Source organism: Indicator indicator, chromosome 15, assembly GCF_027791375.1.
Source record: "Indicator indicator isolate 239-I01 chromosome 15, UM_Iind_1.1, whole genome shotgun sequence".
Classification (NCBI taxonomy): Eukaryota; Metazoa; Chordata; class Aves; order Piciformes; family Indicatoridae; genus Indicator; species Indicator indicator.
In genome coordinates, this window is record NC_072024.1 from 24,404,456 (window position 1) to 24,423,432 (window position 18,977).

The window sequence follows — 18,977 nt, forward strand, 5'->3', positions numbered from 1 at the left end:
CCAGCAGCTGGCTGGTGAGGGCCTTCCAGCACACAGCAAGCTGGCACTTGGTGATAGCACAGACCCTGGCAGCTCTGTTTTCCTCTCCCTAAGCTCAAAGCTGAGGCTGTGGGTGAGCAAAGGAAAGGACACAGTGACTGGTTCTGCATTCTGCAGTGGGCTCCCCTTGAGCACTGTGCTCCCCTCTGGGGTTTCCTTGCTCCCTTTCACTCCTGCAAAGGCACAGGACTGAGAGGAGTTTACTGCAACCATTGATTGCTGCCTAGCAGGCACCTGGAGTTTTTCAGCTGCAGATGGTGGAGGAGATGAAACTGCTCTGGAAGCAGCCTTCCCCTGCAGCCCAGCACCACATGGTAAAGCTTAGTGCAGCAGCTGCATGGTCCATGGGCAAAAGAACCTGTCAGGTGGCCCACCAGACATGGCCAAAGCAGCATGGTGAGCACAGGGCTGGGCTGTGGAGGACAGCTCCAGGGCATGCCAGGCCCAGCTCCCCCCCAGAGTCATGCTGAGCTGGTACAGAGCATGCTGAGCCATGTGCACCATCACGGGCAGGGATCTGCTGGACAGAGGGCAGTGGAGGCTATGAGGATGATGAAGGGACAGGGACATCTCTGCTATGAAGAGAGACTGAGAGCCCTGGGGCTGGTTAGTGTGGAGAAGAGAAGGCTGAGAGGGATCTGATCAATGTCTATCAATAGCTGAGGGGTGGGGGTCAGGATGAAGGGGCCAGGCTGCGTTTGGTGGCGCCCAGTGACAGGACAAGCAATAACAGGTACAAGACAGAACCTAGGAGGTTCCACCTCAACATGAAGAGAAATTTCTTTGCTGTGAGGGTGCTGGAGCCCTGGAGCAGGCTGCCCAGAGAGGTTGTGGAGTCTCCTTCTCTGGAGATTTTCCAAACCCACCTGCATGTGTCCCTGGGTGATCTGGCCTGGGTGCTCCTGCTGTGGTAGGGTGGTTGGACTGGGTGATCTCTGGAGGTCCCTTCCAACCCCTAACATTCCATGATTCTGTGGGAGAGGTCCCATCCTTGGTAACATTTAAGGTCAGGCTTGACGGGGCTCTGAGCAATCTGATCTAGTTGGGGATGTCCCTACTGCAAGGGGCTTAGACTGGCTGATCTCTGGAGGTCCCTTCCAAGGCAGTGCATTCTATGATTCTACGATCCAAAAGACAACTATGTCCTGGGCTGCAGCAAGAGGGTTCTGCCCCTTGGCTCTGCTCTGCTGAGACCTCACCTCCAATCCTGCCTCCAGTTCTGGTGTCCCAGCAGGAGAAGGACACAGAGCTGCAGGAGTGAGTCCAGCTGTGTGATGCTGACAGCACAGCAGGCTTGGGCTGCTGCCCCAGAAGCCAGGAAGCTGTGTGGTTGGGCATGCCATGGGCAGCTCCCTGGGGGCTGCTGTTGCTGGTGGGGGAGGACAGGGGTCAGGTAACTTTTCAGAGCCTGTACCAACAACACAGTGTCTCCACAACCAACTCTGAGGGCTTCAGGGTCAGCACTGCAGAGCCATGTCCTGGGGGGCTTCCCCTAAACACTGCCAAGCAAGCAGAGGAAGAATTTGACCAGCTGGAAGGAAGCTCAAGGCTACCAGGCACAGTGCACACTGGGGGCTGCCACCACTGGTGTATGAAAATGCCAAAGCAGAAGAGCCTCCCCACATGAGTCACATCATGTCCCACACCACCACCCAGCCTGCCACTCACCCTTCAGAGGCTAACTCCTCTGTTTGCACAGCAGGAGCACTTAGGGGCTAGGAACTCCTGCCAGCAATTCACCAACAGCCCACAGCTTCCCAGAGTACTGAGGCTGTGGTCCCTCTGCAGCAGCAGAAAGTACTCAGGTGGATACCTCCGGCCTCCTCCAGATGGTGGACAGATCATTCAGTTAAGGCTGCAGCAGGAAAGATCTACTTGATCAGCAGCCTATGTTGGAAGAGGGGCAGGCCACTCAGGAGCATTACAAAGTTGTCCTGTGGCTATGCAGGGAGAAAATTGGAAGGGCCAAAGCCCAAGCAGAAATTGATCTGGCTTCAGTGTTAAAGAGAACAGGAAATGCTTCTGCAAATACATCAGCAACAAAAGGACGACCCAGAGAGTCTCTTCTCCTTCACTGGGAACAGAGTGGTCACAGCTGAGGGAAAGGCTGAGGGACTCAATGCCTTCTTTGCCTCAGTTTTTAGGAGTTGTCCAGTTCTTCACTGGGTACCTAGCTCTCTGAGCTGCAAGATGGGGATGGGGAGCAGAATGAAGCCCCCACAGTCCAAGAGGAGATGGTCAGTGACCTGCTGCACCACAGAGACACACACCAGTCCCTGGGGCTGGATGGCAACCACCCAAGGCTAGGGAGGGAGCTGCTGGAAGTGCTCTCCAAGCTGCATTCCATCACTGACCAGCAGTCCTGGCTGACTGGGGAGGTCCCAGATGACTGGAGACTGGCATCATGCACATCTACAAGGAGGGCCAGGAGGAGGACCTGGGGAACTACAGAGCTGTCAGTCTGACCTCTGAGCTGGGGAAGGTCATGGAGCAGGTCCTCCTGGGTGCCATTCTGCAGCATGGACAGGGCAGCCAGGGGATCAGGCCCAGCCAGCATGGGCTCATGGAGGGCAGGTCCTGCTAGACCAGCCTGATCTCCTGCACCACCAGGGTGACCCACACGGTCGTGAGGGACAGGCTGTGGGGCTTGTGCGTCTGGACTTCAGTAAAGCCTCCCACAGCATCCTCCTGGAGAACTGGCTGCTGGGGTGGGTGGATGCTGCTTTAAGGACTGAATGGGTGGCCAGGCTCAGCAGTGGTGGGGACAGAGGCCATTCCTGTTTGATATCTTTATCAAGGATCTGGACAAGGGGATTGAGGGCACTCCCACTAAGTTTGCAGATGACACTAAATTGGGTGGCAGCGTTGAAATGCTGGAGGGTAGGAAGGCTCTGAAGAGAGATCTGGCCAGGCTGGATCAATTAGATGAGGTCAGAGGGTTGAGGTTTAACAAAGCCAAGCACTGGGTCCTGCCCTGGGGTCACAACAACCCCATGCAATGCTACAGACTTGTGGGAGAGTGCCTGGAAACTGCCCAGCAGAACAGGACCTGAGGCTGCTGGTTGACAAGGGCTGAACATGAGTCAGTGTGTGCCCAGCTAGCCAAGAAGGCCACCAGTAGCCTGGCCTGGACCAGCAGTGGTGTGGGCAGCAGGAGCAGGGCAGTGACTGGCTCCTTGTGCTGGTGAGGCCACACCTTGAATGCTGGGTTCAGCTTTGGGGTCCTTTCTACAAGAAAGACACTGAGAGACTGGAACAGGCCTAGAGAAGGGCAATGAAGCTGGGGAAGGGTCTGGAGAACAGGGCTGGGGAGGAGCAGCTGAGGGAGCTGGGGGTGTTCAGTCTGGAGAAGAGGAGGCTGAGGGAAGACCTCATTGCTCTCTACAGCTCTCTGAGAGGAGGCTGCAGTGAGGTGGGGGTTGGGCTCTTCTCCCTAGGATCAGGTGATAGGAGGAGAGGAAATGGCCTGAAATTGTGCCAGGGGAGGGTGAGGTTGGAGATTAGGAATTTTTTTTTGCTGCAAGAATGGTCAGGGATTGGAACAGGCTGCCCAGGGAGGTGGTGGAGTCCCCATCCCTGGAGGTGTTCATGAAATGTGTGCCATGGCACTTGGGGGGACATACTGGCCAGGCTGGTGCTGGATGGCCTTGGAGGGCTTTTCCAATGGAAACAGTTCTATGATTCCATGACCTAACTCTCTATCAGCAGCTTATAGTCAGACCTGGCTGTAGTGAACCCATACAAGTGTTTTGAGATGGGCTTCAACAAAAGCTTTGTTCCAGACCAAATGAACTGCAGGGTTTGAGTCCAGGAACTCTGATTTCCAATTTCACACTTCTTTTCCCTACTCACTGTTTGGATTGCTATCAGATTTAGTGCTGTCCTTACAAATCATATTCCAAAACATCCAGTGGCAACTTCTGCAGTGGTGCCATAGACATTCCCAGGGCTGGAGCAGCTCTGCTATGAGCATAAGCTGAGGGAGCTGGGGGTGTGCAGCCTGGAGAGGAGAAGACTCCAGGGGGACCTCAGAGCTGCCTGCCAGGACCTGAAGGGATCCTGCAGGAAAGCTGCAGAGGAACTTTTCCTGAGGGTGTCTGGAGACAGGCCAAGGGGAATGGTTTGAAGCTGAGGCAGAGCAGGGTTAGAGTGGAGCTGAGGAAGAAGTTCTTCAGTGTGAGGGTGGTGAGACTCTGGCACAGGCTGTCCAGGGAGGCTGTGGATGCCTCCTGCCTGGGGGTGCTCAAGGCCAGGCTGGATGAGACCTTGGGCAGCTGAGTCTAGCTGAGAGGTGTCCCTGCCCATGGCAGGGGGATTGGAGTAGATGATCTCTGGGGTCCCTTCCAACCTGAGCCATTCTATGACTCCATGATATGAAATACAACCAAGCCCAGGGAAGAACTTCCACTGTAGGATCCAGGAAAGAGTTTGGGTTTTTTCCAGCCATGTCTTTTGGTGGGGAGAAGCCAATGACCAAGGGTAGGGTAGATGGTTTCCTGTTTTCTTCTTCCAACCATTCTGGGCCCTGCCCCTTTCAGTGCCTTACGGAAGGAGTGCTGCTCATTGTGATTACTTCATTACATTACCACTACATTAAAAACCATTTCTCATGCCGTCCAGGTGCATTCAGTGAGCTCTCCCTTCCTTCTGAATGATACATCTCTCACAGCAGTGGATGTTCTGCACTTAGAGGTAAGAAATGCCTCCATTTGTTGAAATGATACCACCACCATCTCTCCCACCTCTCCCTTCAGATCCCAGGATAAAGAAAGAATTTGCTTCCTGGAGACAAAGCATCTCCTGGGCTCTGAATTCATTGTGACACCCACCCACCCCTGCACACAGGAAAACAAGAGCCACTTTTGATTATGGAGAAGAGGAAAAAGCATCCCTTGGTGCATACCTGTTGGTGTTATACTCTAAACCCCCAACTTCCTTGCTTGCCTGCAAAAGGTCAAGAATTCCTGCTGAGCTTCCACTCTCTTTCTTCACTTTGGAGTTGCGTCCTGGCTTGGCCTCCGTGTCGATGTGGAGCGAATCTTCATCTGAGGACTCAGCACTCTGCAAGGACAAGGCAGAGGCTCAGCAGAGCAGAAGCTGCCTGGGGCAGCCAAAGGAGCAGTGCAGGGCCTGCTGCAGCCTGCTGCTCCTCTTGCCAGGCCCCCAGGCCAAGTCACAGGGCTAGCACTGCTGCTGGGCTTTCCTTGCAGACACATAAGCCAGCCCAGGCACAGGCTCACAACCAGCCTCCTTGCAGCCTGCAGGCATGCTGGGGTTTGGGTCTTTCTCTCCCTTTCCAGCCCTGCAGCCCTGGGGAGGCCACACCTGGAGTATTGCATCCAGTTCTGGGCTCCCCAGTTCCAGAGGGACAGGGATCTGCTGGAGAGAGTCCAAGGGAGGGCTCCAAGGATGCTGAAGGGACTGGAGCACTGCCTGGGGAGGAGAAGCTGAGAGACCTGGGGGTGTGCAGTCTGGAGAGGAGAAGACTGAGAGGGATCTGATCAATGTATATCAAGATCTGAGGGCTGGGGGTCAGGAGGGAGGGGACAGGGACAACCTCTACTCAGTTGCACCCTGGGATAGGTCAAAGGGCACTGGATATAAACTTACAGCACAGGAGGTTCCACCTCAACATGAGGAGGAACTTCTCCATTGTGAGGGTCCCAGAGGCCTGGAACAGGCTGCCCAGAGAGGTTGTGGAGTCTCCTCTGGAGCCTTTGCAGCCCTCTCTGGATGTGTTCCTGTGTGACCTGTGCTGGATTCTCTGGTCCTGCTCTGGCAGGGATTGGACTGGAAGATCTCCAGAGGTCCCTTCCAACCCCCAACATCTGTGACCTGTGCTGTGCTCCTGCACACAGGACCTGTAACTGTGGTGTTTCCAGGTGCTGTGCTGCCTTCTCAGCCCTTGCTCCTCTTCTGGAGGCCCAGGCAACACAAGCAGCCAGTGTGTGGCCCAGACATGCATGAGGGCACAGATCTCTCTCATGCAAGGCTATTACCACAGCCAGGTCAGCCATGGGGTCAGACCATCCCTGCTGCAGAGAACAGGCAGACCTGGCACACAGCCACCTCTCTGGGGCTGGGACCTCTATGCACTGCATTCTAGAATGTAAAAGAACTTCTTCTCCGTTCCTGCTCTACTTTCAGGCCTCCAAAGTCCCAGCCCCCATTGCTTAGGCTGCCAGGCACTGCTGTTTCCAGGAACTACCTCTCTCCCTGGGCCAGGCAGACACCAGCACATTTTATCCTGTTCTCTGTGCACTGCTCTCCAGACACCAACTACTCACTCAGGCAAGGAGGTCTGCACTTGCTCTTGAACATCCCTGAGCCAAAGCAGGATGAAAGGGATTCCTTAGTTCTTAGGCCAGGCCATTTCAGTCACCTGTAGCAGTTAAGAAGCTATTTTGCTTCTCCTGACTTACCCAGACTGTAGCAGAGATTTGTATTCACCACAGCTGGGCAAAGCCTTGCATTTTGATGTCATTTCATGTAATTTATCCCCAGCAATGCGCTGCAATTGCTGACACAGAATGAACACCTTCTGTCCTGGTCAGCCTGCTGAAAGACCAGGGGGTGACTGTCCTCCTCTTCTCAGCACTAGCCACACCTTGACTACCTGGTTCAGTTTTGGTGTCCCTTCTACAAGAAAGGCCTTGAGAGGCTGGAGCAGGTCCAGAGAAGGGCAATGAAGCTGAGGAAGGGTCTGGAGAACAGGACTGGGGAGGAGCACCTGAAGGACCTGGGGGTGTTTAGTCTGGAGAAGAAGAGGCTGAGGGGAGACCTCATTGCTCTCTACAGCTCCCTGAAAGGAGGCTGGAGCCAGGTGGGGCTTGGTCTCTTCTGCCTACTAGCAAGTGATAGGAGGAGAGGAAATGACTTCAAGTTGCACCAGGGGAGGTTTAGGTTGGACATTAGAAGAAACTTCTTCCCTGAAAGGGCTCTCAAAGCCTGGCACAGGCTGCCCAGGGAGGTGGTTGAATGCCCATCCCTGGAGGTGTTTCCAGGAGGCAGAGCTGTGGTGCTGAGGGCCATGGTTTAGTCCCAGCCTTGGCAGAGTTAGAGCCTGGTTGGAGTGGATAATCTTAAAGGGCTTTTCCAACCCAAAGAGCTCCGTGCATGTGTGAAGTGTCACATGACCTGAGGTCAGGGTATCAGCATTACCCTGAGCTCCATCTGTCAAACATGACCAAGGAACATTAACGTCAGTGTTCAAAGCACGTGGAAACAGGAGCCACAAGCTGGGAGGACAGCCTGGGACAGACTCCTGTGCCTGTCAGCAAGGTGAGATGAAGGGAGGTACAACAGAAAACTCCTCCTGACCCTTCCTATTCCTTCTCAGGGCTTTCTCCTGTTGTGTTGTGCACTGTCAGGATCCCCATACGCACTCTCCATCAGCCCTGATCAGGTATGAGCAGCTCCAGCCACAGCACCAAGTTATGCCTAGTCCTGGCAGTGTCTGGTGCCACCTATTCTGGGCAGACTGGCACTGCAGAGTGAAGGGGAGGAAGTGACAGGAGCCCCTAAGGAAGCTCTGCCATCACAGCAGGGCCCTACAGCCCCTTCAAGGGGCAGGAACAACCCTACCTTGTATGACACTGACTCCACCTTTGGCTTCTTCACAGGAGTGTGCTGCAAGCTGTCCTTTTTCTCTGATAAAACTGAAACAACAAGAAAGGAAAACAAAGTCAGGACTCCCTTCTCTCCAAAATACAGCTCTCAGCCATGGACACAACTCTCCTACTGACTTCCCTTGGACTGACAGTTCAGACATGGACACAACTCTCCTACTGACTTCCCTTGGACTGCAGTTCAGCCATGGACACAACTCTCCTACTGACTTCCCCTGGACTGACAGTTCAGCCATGGACACAACTCTCCTACTGACTTCCCTTGGACTTCTCTTGGACTGGCCATAGCTCTCTGCATTAGCAGTCACAGATTTTGAAGCCTAGTTTGGGGCAATCAGGAGCTGGGATTGTGCAGGGAGAGAGCAAGCAGGAATTGTTCTTACAGGGCAGTTCTCTTTTTGTGGTGTTCTTCTTCCTTCTGATGGGAAACTCATCGATCTTCAGCTCCCCATCATCTGACACATACTCATACTCGTCACGGACAGGCTTGGCTTTGTCTTCTTTGAAGTTCTGCAGGGAGCCAAACACACTGGTGTTCAGCTGGGGCTTGGTCCCCTTTGACCTGGGGAGTCAGAGGGACAGATCAGTAACAGCACTGACTGGGAAACAGTTTGCAGACCGGCAGAGGGGGAAACAACGACCACCTGCATGCAGAATTCTCAGTCAGCTGCAACCTTGGGGCCACAGCAGTTAACAGAATCTGACACAGAATCCCAGACTGGTTTGGGTTGGAAGGCACCTTCCAAAGTCATCCAGTCCAGCCCCTCGCAGTCAGCAGGGACAGCACAGCCCCAAACAACCTGACCTCCAAGGGGGCAGCTCCCACCTCTCTGGGCAATCTGGGCCAGGCTCTCCCCACCCTCAGTGTCAAACATTTCTACCCTCTCTCCAGTCTGAATTCTCCCTTGTAGTTCAAACCATCAGCCCTTGTCCTGTCCCAACAGACCCTGCTTGAAGATGTCTCCCCAGCTTTCTGATCAGTCCCTTGAAGCACAGGAAGGCCACCAGAAGGTCTTTCTGGAGCCTTCTCTTCTCCAGGCTGAACAAGCCCAACTCTCTCAGCCTGGCCTCACAGCAGAGGCCTTCCCTCATTCCTGTGGCCTCCTCTGACCTCCCTCCAAGAGGTCCCTGTCTGTGCTGTGCTGAGGACTCCCCAGCACTGCAGGGGGGCTGTCAGCAGAGCACAGCAGAGGGGCAGAATCCCCTCCTTGCCCCTCTGCCCACACTGCTGGGGATCAGCTCAGGACACAGCTGGCTCTGGGCTGCAGCACACAGTGCTGGCTCATCTCCAGCTTTTTGTGCACCAGCACCCCCAAGTCCTTCCCCACAGGGCTACTCTCAATCCCATCACTCCCCCACCTGAACTGATACCAGGGATTGCCCTAACCCAGGAGCAGGACCCTGCACTTGGTCTCATTGAACCTCATGAGGTTCACCTGAGCACTTCTCCAGCTTGTGCAGGTCCTTCTGGATGTCATCCTGTCCCTCTGGCATATCAACTCAGCTTGGTGTCATCTGCAAACTTACTGAGGGTGCCCTCAGTCCCACTGGTGAAGATACTGAACAGCACTGGTCCCAGAACAGACCCCTGAGGGACACCACTTGGCACCAATTTTCATCTGGACCTCAAGCCACTGGCCAATACCCTCTGGATGTGACCATCCATTTTCTGAACTTAGAATTCCTATCTCCAAACATGATGCTGAGTACAGCAGACCTAGCTGCTCCAAATAAGCACTTTATTAATTACAGCTGCCCAGTGGGTCATGATGTGCACAAGGCAGGTGCAGTGTGGGGTTTTGGCAGGCAGTGTCCATTGAACAGGCTCTTAACAAGGATTCATGAGTGGGACCTGCCCAAAGCCACTAAATACAACTCAGCAAGGTCCTGCACCTGGGACAGGGCAATCCCAAGCACAAATCCAAGCTGGGCAAGGAGTGGCTCAAGAGCAGCCTTGAGGAGAAGGCCTTGGGGGTGTCAGCTGGTGACAAACTCCCCAGGAGCCAGCAATGGTCCCTGGCAGCCCAGAGCCAGCTGTGTGCTGAGCTGCATCCAGAGCAGGGAGAGCAGCAGCACAGGGAGTGGATTCTGCCCTCTGCTCTGCTCTGCTCAGACCCCACCTGCAGCACTGCCTCCAGTTCTGGGGTCCCCAGCAGAAGAAGGACCTGGAGCTGCTGGAGAGGGTCCAGAGGAGGTCACCAAGATGATCAGAGGGCTGGAGACCCTCCGCTATGGGGACAGGCTGGGAGAGTTGGGGCTGTTCATGCTGGAGAAGAGAAGGCTCCAAGGAGACCTTAGAGCAGCCTTCCAGTGCCTGAAGGGGCTGCAGGAGAGCTGGGGAGGGACTTTTGACAAGGGCTGGGAGTGCCAGGATGAGGGACAATGGCTTTGAGCTGGGAGAGGGGAGATTGAGACTAGAGATGAGGAAGAAATTCTTTCCAGTGAGGGTGGGGAGACACTGGAACAGGTTGCCCAGGGAGGCTGTGGCTGTCTCCTCCCTGGAGGTGTTCAAGGCCAGGTTGGATGTGGCCTTGAGCAGCCTGGGCTGGTGGGAGGTGTCCCTGCCCGTGGCAAGGGGTTGGAACTGGATGAGCTTTAAGGTCCCTTCCAGCCCAAACCATTTTGTGATTCTACGAATCTATAAACTTAAAAGTGCTAGAGCACAAACACTGCCTGCATGCTGAAGCCTCTCAAGCCAACTACCACCCTCATCAGATCCTTGCTGCTCTGGCAAGCTAAGCCAGCTTCTAGGTAAAGTGAAGTTCTGGAGAGAACAAGTTTTTGCCTAAGTCTGTTTTCTGCCCTGACCAGAGGGCAGATTTTCACCTTCTTGTGTAAACCCCGTAACTAATGACTTCTTCAGCTGCTTTTCCAGCTGCTGTGTACTGTCACACTTTTTACTTACCCAAGCAGCTTCTTGTTAGAGAAGGAGAAGGTGAATTTGTTGTCCTTATTTCCTGACAGAGGTGTCTTCTCTGACTTGTGTTCCTCTTCCATTTTCAGAAGTGAGTCAGGTTTGCTGTTCTGAAAGGCAGAAAGACCCAAATAAAAAAAATGAAATCAGTTAACCAAGTTGTTGACATTTCAGACTCAAGCTCAGAGAATCCTCTGATCCCTGTGCAGACAGAAATCCCTTCCCCCACACACAAGCAAGGATGCCACTCTTCCTCAGCCTCACCTGGCTTTCAGCTGAGGGACTTGCTCCCAATTCAAGCAGCACCTAAGTGCAAGTTTAAGCTGTGCCCTCCACAAACACAATGACACTCCATGTCCCAGTGGAGGCCAGGGACAAGTGCAGTCCCTCAGGGCTCAGTCCTGGGACCAGGCTTGTTTAGCATCTTTGTTGGTGCCATGGACAGAGGCATTGAGTGCACCCTCAGCAGGTTTGCTGCTGACACCAAGCTGTGTGGTGCAGCAGACAGGCTGGAGGGAAGGGATCCATCCAGAGGGACCTGGACAGGCTGCAGAGCTGGGCACAAGCCAACTTCATGAGGGTCAACAAGACCAAGGGCAAGGTCCTGCAGCTGGGTTGGGGCAGCCCTGAAGAAAATGGCCTTGGGGGTGCTGGTGGAGGAGAAGCTCAACAGGAGCCAGCAGTGAGCACTTGCAGCCCAGAGAGCCAAGCAGAGCCTGGGCTGCAGCAAGAGAAGTGTGGCTAGCAGGGCCAGGGAGGGGATTCTCCCCCTCTGCTCCACTCTGCTCAGACCACACCTGGAGTACTGTGTCCAGTTCTGGAGCCTGTGTTCCAGGAAGGATCTGGAGGTGCTGGAAGGTGTCCAGAGAAGGGCCACCAGGATGAGCAGAGGGCTGGAGCTACTCTGCTCTGAGGACAGACTGAGAGAGTTGGGGTTGTGCAGTTTGGAGAGGAGAAGGCTCCCAGGAGACCTTCTTGTGGCCTTCCAGTATCAGAAAGAGGCTACAGAAAAGCTGGGGAGGGACTTTTTAAGGTGTCAGGGAGCGATTGGACTGGGGGGAATGTAACAAAAGTAGAAGTGGGGAGATTCAGATTGGATGTTAGGAAGAAGTTGTTCCCCATGAGGGTGATGAGAGACTGGCAGAGGTTGCCCAGGGAGGTGGTGGATGCCTCATCCCTGGAGGTTTTTTCAGCCAGGCTGGATGTGGCTGTGAGCAACCTGCTGGAGTGTGAGGTGTCCCTGCCCATGGCAGGGGGGTTGGAACTGGCTGAGCCTTGAGCTCCCTTTCAACCCTGACAATTCTATGATTCTATGATTTCCATCTGGCTCCCTTCACTGGGTGCAGCCTGAAGGAAGATGCTAAACACAGCCTCTGAGCCCAGGACACTGTGCCCCTTGACACTGCCTGCTGCCTCCCAATCACAGCCAGGTTGCCTTCCTAGGCTCCCATGCTGCTTTCACACCATCAGCAGAGCCTGGATTGTCAAAGTCCTCCAGTGCAATGGAACACTTGGATTGTTTTTAGCATCAGCTTGATAGTCTCCCCCTAGGCTGCACAGCAGTGGGACGAGCTGGTGCTGCCCATCCGATCACGTTAACCATGATGCTTTTAACTCAGCAAACACAGATGTCTGCAGCCTCAGTGACTCATGCTGCTTAGCAGACTCCCCACGTGAACAAACATCAACTTTTGGGGTGTTTGGGGGCATTAGTTAGCACCTTTACAATTACAGAAACATAGAATCAAAGAATCATTTCAGCTGGAAAATACCTTCGAGAACAGAGTCCAACCATCCTCAGCACCACAGAATGTTAGGGGTTGGAAGGCACCTCTGGAGCTCATCCAGTCCAACCCCCTGCCAGAGCAGCATCACCCAGGGCAGGGCACACAGGAACACATCCAGGTGGGCTTGGAAAGTCTCCAGAGGAGACTCCACAACCTCTGTGGACAGCCTGCTCCAGGCCTCCAGCACCCTCACAGGGACAAAGTTTTGCCTCCTGTTCCCCTGGCACCTCCTCTGCTCCAGCTTGCCCCCAGTGCCCCTTGTGCTGTCCTTGGACATCCCTGAGCAGAGCCTGGCTCCAGCCCTGCACATCTTTATCCCCAGCACTGAGGGCAGCCCTCAGGCTCCTCTGCTCCAAGCTCCAAGCCCTCAGCTCCCTCAGCCTGGCCTCACAGGAGATGTTCCACTGCCTGCAGCAGCTTGGTGGCTCTGGGATGGACTCTCTCACGAAGTTCCCTGAGGTCCTTCTGGGACCTCTGGGGGCCCAGAACTGGACACAGTAACTCTAACTCTACCAAGTCTGGTGCTAAACCACATCCCTCAGCACCACATCTCTGCCTCTTTTAGACATCTGCAGGGATGGGGATCAGAAGTTCCCAAAGCAGGCAGCATTCAGAGAGCTGTTTCTGTGCCACAGCCTGATGTCATCTTGTGTTCAACGCTACCTGGAGCAAAAATGTGTTATTCTGTGTAGGAATTCCACTCACCCTACATTAGCCCCCCCCAGGAAGGCAAGTTTCTCATTTATGTGGCATCACTCAGATGTTTTTATGCCATCATTAGTTATTGATTTCTTTGGAAGTACTCTCAAGTAGCACAACAACACTGAAGACAGAGTCCCAAAGAGAGATCAGCACTGAAACACCTCCCTGGTAAGAGCACTCCTGCTGGCCTCACCAAGGGGGAAGATGGACAATTCCCCACAGGACTTTGAAAAATCCTCCTCTCCCTTCCCCTCCTTCACCAGTGGCTACTTTTATTTTTTATAGAATCACAGAATGGTCTGGGCTGGAAGGCACCTCCAAAGCTCATCCAGTCCAACCAGCCTGCACTCAGCAAGGACATTCCCAACTGGAACAGGCTGCCCACAGCCCTGTCCAGCCTCACCTTGAAGAGCTCCAGGCATGGGGCCTCAACCACCTCCCTGGGCAACCTCTGCCAGTGTTCCACCACCCCCATGGGGCAGAACTTGTTCCTCACATCCAATCTCAATCTGCTCTGCTCTAGTTTGAAGCCATTGTCCCTGGTCCTGTCCCTGCAGCCCTTTGCAAACAGTCTCTCTGCAGCCTTCTTGTAGCCCCTTCAGGTCCTGGCAGGCTGCTCTGAGGTCTCCCTGGAGCCTTCTCTTCTGCAGGCTGAACACCCCCAGCTCCCTCAGCCTGTCCTCAGAGCAGAGCTGCTCCAACTCTGTGGTGGTAGGCCATGACACATGGCCCAGTACAAATCCAGACAGGCCTCAGGATGTCCAGACAGGTCCTTTCTCTCCCCTCCTTCCCACCACAACAACAGGGCAAGGTGTGAAAAGGAACAAAGGGCACAGGCCCTTGCCTGTCTGGTAAACAAGATGCCAGCTGGGGTCAGAGCACGAAAGCTTCCCCAGACACGAGGTCCTGGCCTCTGCCTGTTATGGTCATAGCCTGGCAGAGGCTTTTCCATTGGGTGGCTCCATGTTAGCTTTAGTGCCCATTGTACCAAGTGACCTCTGGCATTTTGTCTATATACAAGTGGCTGGGGAGCCTGGGGGCTTGCTCAGATCCACCTCGCTCAAATCTGCCTTGCTGTTGCTTGCTCAAGCCCTGCTCACATCTGCTGAAGCCTCTCCTCACTTCAAGCCTTGTCGTCTGGAGTGTCCTGCCTTGCTTCCAGTGCCTGGTCCAGAGCCCTGGGATAAAGCCTGAGCCTGGAACTGGATTACAAACTGACAGTTTCTGGAGCCTGTCAGCAGGGAGAGCAAGCTAGGGACCATCTCCAAATTCCCACTCTAGTCCTCGTGAGTAAACCCTGGCCTGCTCATCTTTTCCTAAGGGTTATTGGTTGGCCTTTGGTTTATAAGAGGGTGAAGATATTTGTGTCATAGCTTTTCCCAGTCTCTGAACTCTCTAAATTGTGTCAAAATTGCCATAAGCACCCTGGAAGAATTCACGACCCAATAGAACCTGTAAATAATTCTATCAGTTTTGTACAGAGTTTTGGAGTGGGGTTTTGGGAAAATAAAAATAACTACATTTTATAATTCCTGTCTCGTTAATTTAACCCAAACTAATACAAACTCCCTAACCATTTTTGTGGCACTCCTCTGCCCCCTCTCCATCAGGTCCAGGTCCTTCCTGTGCTGAGGGCTCCAGAGGTGCACACAGCACTGCAGGTGAGATCTCAGCAGAGCAGAGCACAGTGCCAGAATCACCTCTCTGGCTCTCTGGCAGTGCTGCTTTGGATGCAGCCCAGGCTGCCATTGGCCTTCTGTGCTGCAAGCTCACACTGCCTGCTCCTGTCCAGCTTCTCCCTCACCAGCACCCCCAAGTCCTTTTCCTCAAGGCTGCTTTCCATCCCCTCCTCCCCCAGCCTGTATTGACAGTGAGGATTGTTCCAGCCCAGGCTCAGAACCCTGCACTTGCTCTTGTGGAACCTCATGAGGTTCACCTGGGCACCACCTCTGCAGCCTGCCCAGGTGCCTCTGGATGCCCTCCTGTGCCTCTGCTGTGTCAACAGCACCACTCAGCTTGGTGCCAGCTGCACACTGCTGCTGATGTATTCAATCTCACTGTCTGTGTCAATGTACTTCATTACCTTCTGCTCAAATGGGAACTAGGAGTTGGTGCTCTCTGCTCAGGTGGACCTAGAAACATTTCCCCAGCCTGGGCTCAGCAGGATATGGCAGGGCCTACAGCAGGGCTTACCAGCAGGCCTTACCTTGTACTTCCACTTGGCTTCTGTTTTGCTTTTATTTTGCTCTCGAACTTCAAATTTCTCCACCTCATTCTGCTTCCCAGCAGCTTCCTTATTGGGAACACTTAAAACATTCTTTGCAGCCTGGGGAAAAAGTCAGCATGTATTCTTAATGAGGATGGTGTGCTGGCATGCTGGAATATACCATCACATAGCTTGGAAAACTCTTCTCCTTCATTCCTTTGGAACGCAAACAGCAGATCCATCAAACATTGCTGCTGCAGGGAATGCAGAAGGCTAAGCACTTTGCTCCTTGATATACCACCACACAAGGGCACTGTGAAGACATCCTCATCCTCCTGCCTGTTGCTGCACATCTCACAAAGTGCAAGCATTTAGACCAGACTCCTGGGCACTTCTAAACAAACAACGACTCTGGCAGTGCCTTGAGGAAATCCTGGCCCCTACCAGGGTCAGCAGCAACATTCATCATTCTTCAATTAAAGAACATTACAATCAAACTTGTCCTACCTGGGCAAGTCAGTAGGACAAGTTTCAGACCATTGTTTTATCTTCAGGCTAATGTTTTATCCTCACTCACTCCCTCTAGATTAAAATCTCATGCAAATAAGATGCTTTAGAAATCAGTTCCTGCATCTTTGGTAACTGCTATGAAAATGCACAGGAGTGCCAACAGCAGCTGAAATAAAAATAGAATCACAGAATTATGGAATGGTCTGGGTTGGAAGAGACCTCCAAAAGTTCATCCAGCCCAACCCCCCTGCAGTCAGCAGGGACATCCTCCACTAGATCAGGTTGCCCAGAGCCTTCTCCAGCCTCACCTTGAAGATCTCCAGGCATGGGGCCTCAACCACCTCCCTGGGCAACCTGTTCCAGTGTTCCACCACCCTCATGGGGCAGAACTTGTTCCTCACATCCAATCTCAATCTGCTCTGCTCTAGTTTGAAGCCATTTTCCCTGGTCCTGTCCCTGCAGCCCTTTGCAAACAGTCTCTCTGCAGCCTTCTTGTAGCCCCTTCAGGTCCTGGCAGGCTGCTATGAGGTCTGCCTGGAGCCTTCTCTTCTGCAGGCTGAACACCCCCAGCTCCCTCAGTCTGTCCTCAGAGCAGAGCTGCTCCAACCCCCTGATCATTTTTATGGCCCTCCTCTGGACCTGCTCCATCAGGTCCATGTCCTTCTTGTGTTGAAGGCTCCAGAGCTGGATGCAGTACTCCAGGTGAGGTCTCCCCAGAGCAGAGCAGAGTGGCAGAATCAGCTCACTCAACAGAATACTTCAAGGGGAAAAAATCCATTGAAAAATGTCTTTTAATCTGCATCTTGCCTCAGTTTGGGCAGCAGTTTGCCAGCCTGGGTTTGAATCAGCAGGTTTCTTGGAGGCTCCATAGCAAATGAATAACCAAGCAAAGAGTCAGCAAAGAAAAGGGCAATAAGCAGTTACCCAAGTTGCATTTGCTGCAGTGCAGACAGATCTCACACTCTGTTGCTTGCATTATTTTATCCATGCAACCTAAGGAGTGATTTTATCCCTGTTAAGGCAGAAGAAGGAGAGGTTAAACCATGACCTTACCTTCCCCTTCTTTGGCGTCTCGATCTTTGTCAAAGCCTCCTTTGTGTGTGCCTCCAGCAGGTCGAGATTGGGGATGGCTGGCGGTGGACTCTCTTTTGCCTTCTTTCCCTTCTTTTTGCCTTCTCCCTTCACTTTTGGTGTTTTGGGAGGCTTAGGGGGTTTGGGTGGCTTGGGGGGCTTGGGGGGTTTGGATGGTTTGAGTTGTTTGGGGGTTTTCACAGTTTTGGGAGTCTTTTTTTTAGGAAGCTTCTCCAGAGGCGGGGGCGGAGGCGTGGCTTGGAGCGGCGATGGAGGCTCGTCCTTCTCCACAGGACAGAGCTCCTCGGGGGTGGTGTTGGCACTCGTGTCTGCTTTGCTGGCTTTCGAAGCGTTCTGCAGGTGAGCACAACATGGGGAGGCATCACACCCACCTGTCTCCAGCAGACATTCCCTGCCCCCTCCCTGCCTTGGGCACACCCCCCCCCCCAGCCTCCGTCCCTTCCATAAAGGGCTAACTGCACCCCCAGGCCAGGCTGCCCAGGCAGCGGAGACCACTCCACACCCCACAGCAATGCTTTGCTCACCACTGATTCCCACTCCCCATGCCACTCAAGCACAGGGTTGGCCTGGAGAACCTCCAGTGGCTTCACAAGGAATGTACCTTTCAGCAAGCTGTGCCACCAGGCAGGACTGCTACATGGTCTGCCCATACAAAGACATACATACAGTGGTTTAAAATGCTGATCAGCCTCAGCACAAACCATTCCCAATTAATCCAGATGTGATAAATGTAGCAGAATCCTGTTTCATGCCCTCACAGGGGAAAACAAATCAAAACAAAACAAAACAAAACAAAACAAGCAGTAAAATAGCTGCCCAACTAAAATTTCCACTGCCTGATTAACTCAAGCTGTGCCAGGGGAGGTTTAGGCTGGAGGTGAGGAGAAAGTTCTTCACAGAGGGAGTGATTGGCCATTGGGATGTGCTGCCCAGGGAGGTGGTGGAGTCACCATCTGTGGAGGTGTTCAAGAGGGGATTGGACGTGGCACTTGGTGCCATGGTTTAGATAGTCATGAGGTGTAGGGTGACAGGTTGGACTCGATGATCTTTGAGGTCTCTTCCAGCCTTCTTGATTCTATGATTCTATGATTTCTAAAGAGGAATCATTTTCTGCTTAACTTGCCATTCTGACAACCAGAAAACTTAGACAGTACATCAAAGAGGAGAAAAAAGGCAAGAGAGACTTCAATGCTGAGGTCTTTGGTATCCTTAGGAAGGGAGTGGAATGGAACACAACAGCTGATCCAGCCACTGGCACCTTGCACTGTCACACAGCTCCACTCAGTGCTGTGATGCCACCTCCATGCAACTTCCTTTTGCTTTTGGCTGGTTGGTTTTGGGTTGGTTTTGTTGTCACTGTTTTGGTTTTAGTTTCCTAGGCGGGGTTATTTGGTCCTTGGATTTTTTTTGGAGGTGGGAAGGTTGTTGTTATTATTGCATTTGCTATAATAAGTCTGCCTAGAAGCCAGCCAAGAGCAAAGCTTCCTGCTGAGACAGTGTGCAGGAAAATAGTCCCAAGCTCAGCCAATGCCCTAGACAAGAGATGAGGAAAAGGAGATGAGGAAAAGGATGAACTACCCAGGGAGCCTGATCGTGGGGATGGCAGCAGTGCTCTCTGGTATTTTGGGGTAGGCAGTGACTGAAGTGAAAGAGAAAAAAAAGGATGGAGAGGGAAAGGAACGAGGCCAGTCCATCTCAGAGGAGGTGGAGGAGAAAGGATGTAGGACAGGCAGACAGTGTAAAGCAAACAGGGGACCAGAAATGTGATGAGTCAGCCCCAGACAACAGTCCTGAGCAGTCCCCCTACTGCAAAACCTCACCTGAATTCTTTTAATGAAGAGAGTGGAGCAAAAAGGTTCCTTGATTCCCCCATTTTATAGCCTAGATTGTCAAAAGGCCCAACGACATCATGAACATCAGGAAAAGAGCACAAACCTCACTTAGTCTTATTTCTTTGGCAAGGTCCTTGATAAGTTGTGCTGGTTTGAAGTTTTCTGGGAGTTCATCTTCATGCTCTGCTAAAGCCTAAAAGACAACAAAGCCAGGCTGCTGTTTCTGGGCATGGTTTTGCTTGCACAAGTAGCAACAAGCTGCAGGAA

At 53.1% G+C, this 18,977-nt stretch overlaps 1 protein-coding gene across 1 annotated transcript in view; it reads right to left on the reverse strand.

Moving 5' to 3' along the window:
* PHF2 (PHD finger protein 2) overlaps positions 1-18,977 on the reverse strand; it is a 112,686-nt gene that overhangs the window by 9,694 nt on the left and 84,015 nt on the right. Inside the window, exons 11-17 of the mRNA XM_054387273.1 lie at positions 18,814-18,903; positions 16,840-17,211; positions 15,277-15,396; positions 10,573-10,691; positions 8,051-8,229; positions 7,624-7,697; positions 4,943-5,100 (exon numbers count right to left, since the gene is read on the reverse strand). Coding sequence (XP_054243248.1) covers positions 4,943-5,100; positions 7,624-7,697; positions 8,051-8,229; positions 10,573-10,691; positions 15,277-15,396; positions 16,840-17,211; positions 18,814-18,903 — 1,112 coding nt within the window. The remainder of the gene's footprint in view (positions 1-4,942; positions 5,101-7,623; positions 7,698-8,050; positions 8,230-10,572; positions 10,692-15,276; positions 15,397-16,839; positions 17,212-18,813; positions 18,904-18,977) is intronic.